This window comes from Phoenix dactylifera, chromosome 13, assembly GCF_051530095.1.
Source record: "Phoenix dactylifera cultivar Ajwa chromosome 13, Ajwa_hap1_PhDact_Kaust_v1.1, whole genome shotgun sequence".
Lineage (NCBI taxonomy): Eukaryota > Viridiplantae > Streptophyta > Magnoliopsida > Arecales > Arecaceae > Phoenix > Phoenix dactylifera.
In genome coordinates this window covers 24,451,908-24,461,851 of record NC_143202.1, presented here as the reverse complement: position 1 = coordinate 24,461,851, position 9,944 = coordinate 24,451,908, and the positions used below count along the sequence as shown (strand labels likewise).

General features: G+C 46.0%; 1 protein-coding gene, 1 long non-coding RNA gene and 1 other non-coding gene across 4 annotated transcripts; 2 read left to right on the top strand and 1 right to left on the bottom strand.

Moving 5' to 3' along the window:
• The first annotated feature begins 5,939 nt into the window (after positions 1-5,939).
• On the top strand, positions 5,940-7,693 carry LOC120106686 (uncharacterized). 2 transcript variants are annotated; one of them, XR_015972587.1, is made up of 4 exons: positions 5,940-6,329; positions 6,416-6,482; positions 6,576-7,051; positions 7,209-7,693. It is a non-coding gene; the product is annotated as an uncharacterized LOC120106686 (long non-coding RNA). The 2 variants fall into 2 exon arrangements; XR_005508763.2 differs by having other exon boundaries at positions 6,416-7,051.
• On the top strand, positions 5,963-6,123 carry LOC120112276 (U1 spliceosomal RNA). Its single transcript, XR_005513752.2, has one exon. It is a non-coding gene; the product is annotated as a U1 spliceosomal RNA (small nuclear RNA).
• On the bottom strand, positions 7,370-9,102 carry LOC103701710 (GDSL esterase/lipase ACHE-like). Its single transcript, XM_039130817.2, has 5 exons — positions 8,871-9,102; positions 8,433-8,642; positions 8,164-8,324; positions 7,783-8,053; positions 7,370-7,644 (listed from the first exon to the last, which is right to left on the bottom strand). The coding sequence occupies exons 1-5, from the start codon at positions 9,100-9,102 to the stop codon at positions 7,370-7,372; spliced, it is 1,149 nt and encodes a 382-aa protein (XP_038986745.2).
• Between the last annotated feature and the right edge of the window lie 842 nt (positions 9,103-9,944).

The window sequence follows — 9,944 nt, the reverse complement described above, 5'->3', positions numbered from 1 at the left end:
GAGCCCACGGCCGAGCTCTCGGCTTCCCCGGCCGAGCCCGCGGCCGAGCTCTCGGCTTCCCCGGCCGAGCCCGCACCGGCGACGCTCACGGCCGTACACGGGCAAGTCCCCTCCTCCTCTCCTTTTTCTCTCTCTCCTTGGTTCCGATCGGAAGCCCTAGCCATTTCGGCCGGTCCTCCGGCCTTCTTCTCCTCCGGCCGGATCTACGGCCTCTTCCTCCTCTCTCTTTCTTTCTTTCTTTCTTTCTTCTTCCCTTCTTCCTTTTCTTTTCTTTGATCCTTCCCTCCGGCACCACCGCCTCTTGCCAGAGAGGAGGCAGTGGTCCGGCCGGGGCTGGCGGCCTTGTGGCCACGCCGGTTGCCGGCTCAACCTGACCGGCGGCCCGGGGCTGCCCCCCGAGCCCTAGAGTAGCCGCAGCCGAGGCTGCGGTGCCCTGCAGGCGGCTCGGCCCGAGTGGTCATCGGGCCTGGCCTTGGGCCGCGGCCGTTCTCAGGCCGGTCCGAGGTCTATGGGTCCGGCCCGTGACCCTTCTCCCTTCTGCCGGTCTCCTCCTCTTTGTCCCATAGTTGAAACAGAGGGGAGAATATCCCACAGAGGGTTTCTCCACTCCCTAAAATTTTATTAAAAGGGGCCTCTTACCTGGATTTTTGCCGGTCACCGTTGGGCAGTTCTTCCCCCTGGTAGTCCCTCCTTCCTCTTGGAGCTTCAGGGCTCCTTCGCCTTCGGCTCCAGGGCTTCGGCTCTCTGTGTTCTAGGGGGTCTGTGATTTTTGGTTACCGGCAGAGGCTTATATAATTTGTTTGAGGGATGAGGCTTCCTCTGAGAGGTCCCATCCTCTCCTTTCCTCCTTGCTCCGGGACTGACAGCTGCTTCCCCCGGTCTCAGGCGCGCCGGAATCGGCTGCCAGTAGGGGGTTGAGGTGGCGGCTCCAGGTTTTGCATGGCTGGGGGCCCCTCAGTGAGGTCCCATCCCCCCTGCCCTCTTAGCTTCGGGAGCTTCCAGCTGCCCCCCCCCTTGCTCTGCCGTTGCGTCTGGCCTTGCCACGTGGGGCATGAGGTGGCCCTCCCCTGTCGGCCAATTGTGGCCTTATCCTTTCTCTTCTCAACATGAGGTGGCAACCTCTTCCCGGTTGTCACTCTAATAGTACTGCCCACAGTAAAAATTTGGGCCCAAACCCCTAACTGGGCCTACTTCTTATTGGGCCTAGTAGGTTGTGGGCCCGGACATTACATCCTACCCCCCTTAAAATAAATTTCGTCCTCGAAATTAAACATACCTCAAGTGGACCGATGTAGCGAGGACTCATTTTGCCGTTTTGCCCGAATCGGGCAACACTCCTCGAAAAGAACATTTTTAGGTAGACAAAGTTTCCCTCCAAAAATTTCAGTTCTCATAGCTTAACAAGAATCGCCCGGTAGGGGACCTTGAAGATGGGTCCCTTTCCTAAGATCGATGGTGAATTCGATTTCTCAACCAGGGGTAATTTCGGTAATTCATCAGAGTAAATATCTGAGTATTCCCTATTTCTTATAGCTACCTAGCAGTCAAGAGTTTAGGATGAAACTGAAATAAATTGCTTTCTTCGACTAAGGTATTATGACAATCTTAATATATTATGATACTCTTAACTACCCATTACCCTAAATTTTTACGGTTATAGTCTTGTTAAACCTAGAGCTCTGATACCACTAGAATGTCACAATCATGTCCCTAGAATAGTTTTGTATTAGCCCTAACATCTTTTTGTCGCTCATTGTCTCCTATCAAAATATTTGCATCGAGCAATTTTCGTGATTGACCGATGATACAACTAATAAAATCTTTTCTTTCTTTCCAATTATGCGGAATTTCACTAAATGAGACTAAACTACCCATTTCCTTATTAAAACTTAACGTTTTTACTCATGATTAACCTATTGCTCTGATACCACAAGAATGACACGCTCCGGACCCGGATCCGTGACACGGCCGTGCTATTGCCGACTACCGCCCATAATAGCACGCAGCCTCATACCTGGGTAACAGGGTAGTCAAACCAACCGAATCTTTTCATGTGAAAGCATTCTTAGTACAACCTGCTGGTCAGTACCCAAATACAGAGCTTTTATGTAGTTTATGTACATAATAGTATACTTGCTTTACCCCAAAAGAAAGAAGCCCTGATACCAGATTAACGTGTCTCTGGCAGCTATCAGTGGTAAGGATCTGAAAGAAAAAGTAAATGAACGGATATGAGCTACACGGCTCAGTAAGTAATCCTGCATAATCCTACCGGATCAACCAGTAGGCTAAACATGTAAATCAGGGTTTGAGAAGCTGACATGCATGTTTATCTAATAATCATCATGGCATAATATATATGCAATTTAAACAAAGCAGTAGTGCAAATCACAAAATTTTCATAATATATGCATATGAAACCGTGCCCCCGGCATGCCGTGGTCTTTTTTTCTCTCGGATGCTACTGCGAAGTCAGACTCGACCACTGGCGGGGCAGGCTCAGTTACTATTCAGCCACTGGCGGGGCAGGCTCAGTTACTATTCAGCCACTGGCGGGGCAGGCTCAGTTACTATTCAGCCACTGGCGGGGCAAGCTCAGTTACTATTCAGCCACTGGCGGGGCAGGCCCAATTCCAATTCAGCCACTGGCGGGGCAGGCTCAGTTACTATTCAGCCACTGGCGGGGCAGCTCAGTTACTATTCAGCCACTGGCGGGGCAAGCTCAGTTACTATTCAGCCACTGGCGGCTCAGTCATTCTCAGTAGCATCTTTGAGCCCATTATAGTGCCTCTGGGCTAGCTAAGACTTTATAAACTTACATGCATGATTAAAATATCAGTATCATCATGTTGCATACATAGCCATAGCTTCTGGGATCATGCAAGTTACTTATGCATTGTAACATATCATGCATGAAACATATATACTTAAAAATAAATGCGTAGAAAACATTAATGACATGATCCATAATAGGATTAGGACAGGTTACTTACATTCTTCACTAATCATGCATACAATTCAAATTGTATAAAAAAACACTGGTTCATCTTATAAAACGTAATACAAGATCTACGATAGGATTAAGACAGATTACTTACTTCAATTCGCTTTCCAAATTTCTCAAGTCCAGGTGACAAATCCTTAATCACCTAAAACAACATCATAGGGATTACATTATTCCCCATTTATTTATTATAAAATTTCTTAGTCCATCATATTATGAACTTACTTGCTTGGATCCCATCCAAGGATCTAGCCAAGTCCAATTTACCCAATTTAGAGCCTTTGGGGCTCAGTTTAAAACCAGATTGGGTTCAACCTTTTCTAGCCAATTGGGTCCTCTGATTTGGTCAATGTGCTTAATCCCAAGTTTAATTGGGTTCAATTTTGGGTTTAGGGTCAGTACGGCTTGTTTGGGCTGGAGTTAGGGTCAGCCCGAGGTCAATTTGACCTACTTTCTGTTAAGTCGGGGTTTGAACTGGGCTTTCTTTATAATTAATTGGGCCTACTGAGACCCACATACTTAATTGGGTTTGGACCTGGTTTAAATTGGGCTCGTCCAGACTTAGCCCAATTTGATTGGGCTCGGGTTCAGCTTCAATTGGCTAAACCAATTCCTTATTATTGGGCTTAATGGGTTTCGGATCCGAACCCGATTCCGGCCCGTTAACCCACTCTTTTCTTTTCTCTTCTCTTTTTCTTTCTTTTCTTTTCTTTACCGTTTCTTTTTTTTTTCTTCTTCTTCTCCTTCCCGAAGCTTCCTTTCATCCCGATCTCCCATTCCTCCTCTCCTCTCCTCTCCGGCGAAGGGAGGTCGATGGTCTCCTCCTCACGGGGAGGGGGTCGGACCGCGATCGGCGACGCCCGCAGCCGAGCTCTCGGCTTCCTCGATCGAGCCCGCGGCCGAGCTCTCGGCTTCCCCGGCCGAGCCCGCGGCCGAGCTCTCGGCTTCCCCGGCCGAGCCCGCACCGGCGACGCTCACGGCCGTACACGGGCAAGTCCCCTCCTCCTCTCCTTTTTCTCTCTCTCCTTGGTTCCGATCGGAAGCCCTAGCCATTTCGGCCGGTCCTCCGGCCTTCTTCTCCTCCGGCCGGATCTACGGCCTCTTCCTCCTCTCTCTCTCTTTCTTTCTTTCTTTCTTCTTCCCTTCTTCCTTTTCTTTTCTTTGATCCTTCCCTCCGGCACCACCGCCTCTTGCCGGAGAGGAGGCAGTGGTCCGGCCGGGGCTGGCGGCCTTGTGGCCACGCCGGTTGCCGGCTCAACCTGACCGGCGGCCCGGGGCTGCCCCCCGAGCCCTAGAGTAGCCGCAGCCGAGGCTGCGGTGCCCTGCAGGCGGCTCGGCCCGAGTGGTCATCGGGCCTGGCCTTGGGCCGCGGCCGTTCTCAGGCCGGTCCGAGGTCTATGGGTCCGGCCCGTGACCCTTCTCCCTTCTGCCGGTCTCCTCCTCTCTGTCCCATAGTTGAAACAGAGGGGAGAATACCCCACAGAGGGTTTCTCCACTCCCTAAAATTTTATTAAAAGGGGCCTCTTACCTGAATTTTTGCCGGTCACCGTTGGGCAGTTCTTCCCCCTGGTAGTCCCTCCTTCCTCTTGGAGCTTCAGGGCTCCTTCGCCTTCGGCTCCAGGGCTTCGGCTCTCTGTGTTCTAGGGGTCTGTGATTTTTGGTTACCGGCAGAGGCTTATATAATTTGTTTGAGGGATGAGGCTTCCTCTGAGAGGTCCCATCCTCTCCTTTCCTCCTTGCTCCGGGACTGACAGCTGCTTCCCCCGGTCTCAGGCGCGCCGGAATCGGCTGCCAGTAGGGGGTTGAGGTGGCGGCTCCAGGTTTTGCATGGCTGGGGGCCCCTCAGTGAGGTCCCATCCCCCCTGCCCTCTTAGCTCCGGGAGCTTCCAGCTGCCCCCCCTTGCTCTGCCGTTGCGTCTGGCCTTGCCACGTGGGGCATGAGGTGGCCCTCCCCTGTCGGCCAATTGTGGCCTTATCCTTTCTCTTCTCAACATGAGGTGGCAACCTCTTCCCGGTTGTCACTCTAATAGTACTGCCCACAGTAAAAATTTGGGCCCAAACCCCTAACTGGGCCTACTTCTTATTGGGCCTAGTAGGTTGTGGGCCCGGACATTACATGATCCACCTGAAACAAATTTGAGCTCGACCAAGATTTCAAAACTACCCTTCAGGTTTTTGACAGACATATATCACAGAAACATATATCACCAAATCTGATGGTTCACCTAGTTAGCAAACCTTTGAAGTTCTCTAAGGCCATGGTAGCCCTCAGATGGTGGCTGATGAAATTAGTAATATTCTCCAGCAAAGTCAGAAAAAATGGCGATCTCCGCGTATAAGTTTTTATGCGGATCTATATTCCTACAAAAATTTTATATGTACATCTGCACATGAGTTTTATGGATGACAGGATAAGTCGCAGTGGTCTCCAACACTGCAAATGGCCGCATATATTTTTTATGCAGATTTTTTTTTTCCTATTTTTTTGTCTACGCCCGCCCATGACCATTGCATAAAAGCATTTTCCTAATAAAAATGTACGCACTTTCAACCAGATGAAGCTATGTACATACCGTCAATGGTGCATGGATATGCTTGCATAGGTTCTCTTCTCCTACTTGATCAAGATCAACTGGTGAACCATTTATAGGGATAATCAATTATCTTTTTAGAAAACCTACCATTTTTTCTTTTTCGTCTTCATTGTCTTGTGCACCTAGATCTATCTATTCGTTTATCTCCTTCAATTCATCAAACAATATAGTGTCTCATTATTATTATTCCTCTTGGTTAATAAATGAGGATCTCAAGCACTCAAGCTGATGCAGTTTCTTTGATTTTATGATTACGTACAAAGATCTCACATTCATTATCATAATATTAGTCCCACATCGGTTGTGCTAGGAGTAGACGGGTGACTCGTGCTCTATAAAAAGTGGCGAGGGGCCTAATTGAGGCATACTTACCTGGACGGGGTCCATGGGTGATCTGAAAGGCCCACGGCCTGGGCCCGCGGCCTCCATGGCACTCGGGAGGAGCGCTGGTCTACCATCTCCCCAAGCGGGAGAGTGGACGTCATAATTTGTGGCAGCGGGGGTACGCGTTCGCGCGGCCCCCACCCAATCCAATTCCTAAGGTTATTATTCTTTGTTTATTTAGGTAATTAATTTCTTAGTAGTCGTTTGTTCTTAATGTCATTTGTTAGGCCTGGCCCAAGTTTATTTCTGCCGGAGAGGCCTCAAAGGCAGCCTTAGCATGATCTAAGGTTTGTGTTGTAGCTGTAACTCTCATGAACTCAATGGAGATGGAGAGTCAAGAAAGGATGGTAAAGTATGAGACTTGTGAGTCATGGCTTGCAGGCTAGCTACAATAAGTCCTCAAATATGTGCATTTTCTTGATATATGGTGCAGGCTAGCAACAAAGAAGTCGGAGCTGTGAGGAAACTTTGCTGCAATCTAATCCATTAGCAATGTCGAGGTATTGTTTTGCTTGGAAACCATGTTGCTTAGATGCATTCATCTCACCTCCTCCTTGAAATTAAGCTGATGGATTTCCTCGCATCTCTCTCAGTGTAATAAAATAACAACAAAATAGAACTAGAAGGATACTTGCATTCTCTGAATTTATTGTAAAGAAGGTTACATTTGCAACCTGTTGTTATATTGTGGCGCAAGAGTTTGAACATGTGCAATGCATGTGGAGGAGAGACACATCATGAAGATACATTCGAAACCTTCGCAAGGTGTATTATAGAGGCTAACAACATCTTTCTAGAAGGAGACTCAGCGATGGTGGTCGAGTGGATTTAGGATAAGAAGTGAAGGGGAGATGACCGCCCACTGCTCAAGGATATCTGCAGGATAGCAAGACATTGACTCATTTCAGGTTGCTCATGTGTATCAAGAGACGAATATGGTTGCAGACTGGGTCGCCTCTTTCGCTGCTTACCACTCAGAAAAAGTTCTTTAGACATGTTTTGTAGCCTCCTCTTCATCCTTACGCCATCTTCTTTCCATCAACTCTGCTGGTTGCACTCACCCTAAAGTGTAAGCAGCTGTTGTACCATATATATATATATATATATATAAAAGTCTCAACAAGGGTTTATATAGTTTATATTTTATACTAGATATAGAAGAATGACAGTATATATAAAGTTTATGATTTTCTATTTGAACAATTTCTTCTGACTTCAAATTTCAGAAATGAGTAGATCCTATGCATAAGTTGAAGTTGCGGAGATGGTATGCGAAGATGCTGTCATTCACATTCCAGGAGTATTACCTTGTGCCAGAGTTCAAAGATTGGGAGACCAATTTTTGTTTGCAATGAGCTTTATTGGCACAAAGTGCTATCAGTAAGTATCATTTTGTTGGTGTCTTCCTGTGACATGCCATGCTCAATGGCATAGCAGGGTCTGAAAAAGCCCCCCTGGAGATCTGATTAAACACCCATCTGTTTGCAGCCTCAGTGTAATGAACTCCATCCCAATTGATTCTTTTCCTGGGATTCCTACATGACTTCCCAAGAAGTATCATAGTTCCATTCACCTTCGCCATATCTCCGCACCGAAAATTAGAATTGTAGTTGTAGACGCCGCCACCGTAGCCGCAACAAGCTCTAAACGGTAGCACAAACCCTGTAATCATCCTAACATCTCTGATAAATGGATATGATTTGATTATAAAGATGGACTTAATGAATCTTTAACACAAAATTAAGTTACAAAGATATGCCACCACCATGGCCATTGTCCAAAGCTGTTAAGGGATCTTACCTTGCTTTGTTGCCTGACTTACGAGCAAGTACTTAATGGAGTACATGTCCACTAATGTGAATGCTGCAAGAGGGAGATCCTTTCTGAGCTGAGCCACTGTGTCATTGAGCATTCTATTGAATTCTTGGGCTAATTTATTGTAACGAATTGCACAGCCAGCTGAGTCTAAATCTGATGGTGCAAGGTGGCCTTGCACCAGAACATAGGGAAGGCAGCCTAGTGGACCAGTGTTGTGGATCCAGAATGATCTCCCTCCCTCCTCATATATGCTCTGTGCCAACCCAGCTTCTCCATTAAAACTATGTCTTTCTTGATACTATAGTAAGCACTAGCTTGATATTTGTAAGAAATTAAGCATTTAGACTTCATAATCTGTCATACCTTGACCACTCTGAAGAATTCCTTCAGAGCATTGGGAATGTATTCTTCTGTGGACTCGTTGAGGAAGTAGAATGCAGTGAGGTCGTTCTGACCGATGTCGAATGTATACAGCGCCCGAGAGAAGTACTCCTCTTTGGGAATCAAATCCTTGTAGATTCCTCCTATATATAATTTATTTGCAAGAAAATCTATAACAAAATACATGGTAAAACCCAAATGCTACTCTTCTGTATAGTAGATAAACCCTGTGATTTTAAAATAGGACTTACCTTCATTATAGATCATTTGAGACCGGGACTTGAACTGCAAGAACTGCTTCAGCTGCACATCTAAGGAGAATGGACTGTAACCACCCTGAGATAGAGTTATATTCTGTGGAAGTATTGTAGACAGCGCAGTCGCAAAATTTGCACCATGGCTAAAATTGGTGCCCATGGAATCCAGATAGGCACTGATATAAGGCAATCCAAGGCTTTCAGCTGAAAATTGTACAAGCATGCAAATGAGCAAATCTAATCCAATAAGTAGTAATAGTTGTCAGACAAGGACATAACTCATATGGATCTAAGATGAAACTCTAGTCTGTCTCCTTGAAACAACCAGACACAATAGTAAAAAGGCCATTCAGCCGACGAATAGTTGCAATGGTTTAGTGCAACTACTTGATCAACAACTAGATTATTAAGAAGCAAATGAGAAATGATCACCGATGAAGTCGATAATGAGTCTGCCATCCGAGTATCTGCCTGCAGGCTTCCCGAAGAGAGACTCCCCATAAGGGTAAGTCAATGGCCCAAAGGTGGCCGACAGCCCACCGGTGTCGGAGTTGGAGTCCCCAAGATTAAAGACAGCAGGGAAGTGACATGGAGAGGAGGAGGCAGGCACTGAGAGCAGTAGTAGCAAGTGAACTGAGAGGAAGCTTAGAAGTTGAAGCTTCATCACTGGGAATCAAAGTGGTAGATGGAAAAAACAGTAGGAAAGAAACAGAGGAGAAGGTGAAGTAGATTAGTTTTAAATAGAAGTTTTCACTGAAAAGATGCCTTTGGGAGGAAGAAGACAGCGGTCCATTTGGCGGGTGTAGCATGCGAGGAATCACGTGGTGGCTGGATGAGCTGCTGCTCCAATTGTAACGAGAATTTTGCAATAAAGATAGGGATCATATTCAAATGTCAACTGAAGGTTATCTTGGTGGTCAGACCTCTCTCTCTCTCTCTCTATCTATCTATCTCTATCTCTTGATATCTAATTACCAATGTATTGCGTCCAAATCTCTGATCATTAACACCTGAATTAAATTTAGATTGATTGGTTTATGTTGCTATCTCTCTCTTCTTCTTTTTTTCTTTTTATTTTTTTAAATGGCATATTATATAGCTCTTACGAGGGTACAGTCAGCCAAGTCAAGAGATAGAACATGATACAAAGCAGCAAAGAAATGCATAAATAATTTTGTATGTGTTGGTGTCTAAAATCTTTTGTAACTAAATTGCAATTTGAGCAGATCTATTGTAATATATGTTGGGCATGGTATATATTGCTGAAATGTTTTCAATGTTTACGTTTTTGGAATCAAATGATCAATGAATGTAGTATAGGAGATTGCTTTACTGGAAGCTAAAAATTTGAATTCCCTTTTTGCTAGGTATTTATTCCATTAACTCATCTATCAGCTTGGCCTCTTCCATAATCCAAGCTGCCAAACATTAGATTAGTGCTTGATTAGTCTATTTGAGACTCTGGGCCAAAGTTTGACTCGACCCAAGTGGATTAATATGAACATC

Bases quoted from the DNA above. Each gene is read 5' to 3' on its own strand.
- LOC103701710 (XM_039130817.2), bottom strand. From the start codon at position 9,102: ATGAAGCTTCAACTTCTAAGCTTCCTCTCAGTTCACTTGCTACTACTG. The intron at 8,643-8,870 runs GTGATCATTTCT...TACAATTTTCAG, and splicing joins ACTCATTATCGACTTCATCG to CTGAAAGCCTTGGATTGCCT. The intron at 8,325-8,432 runs GTAAGTCCTATT...AATTATATATAG, and splicing joins TCAAATGATCTATAATGAAG to GAGGAATCTACAAGGATTTG.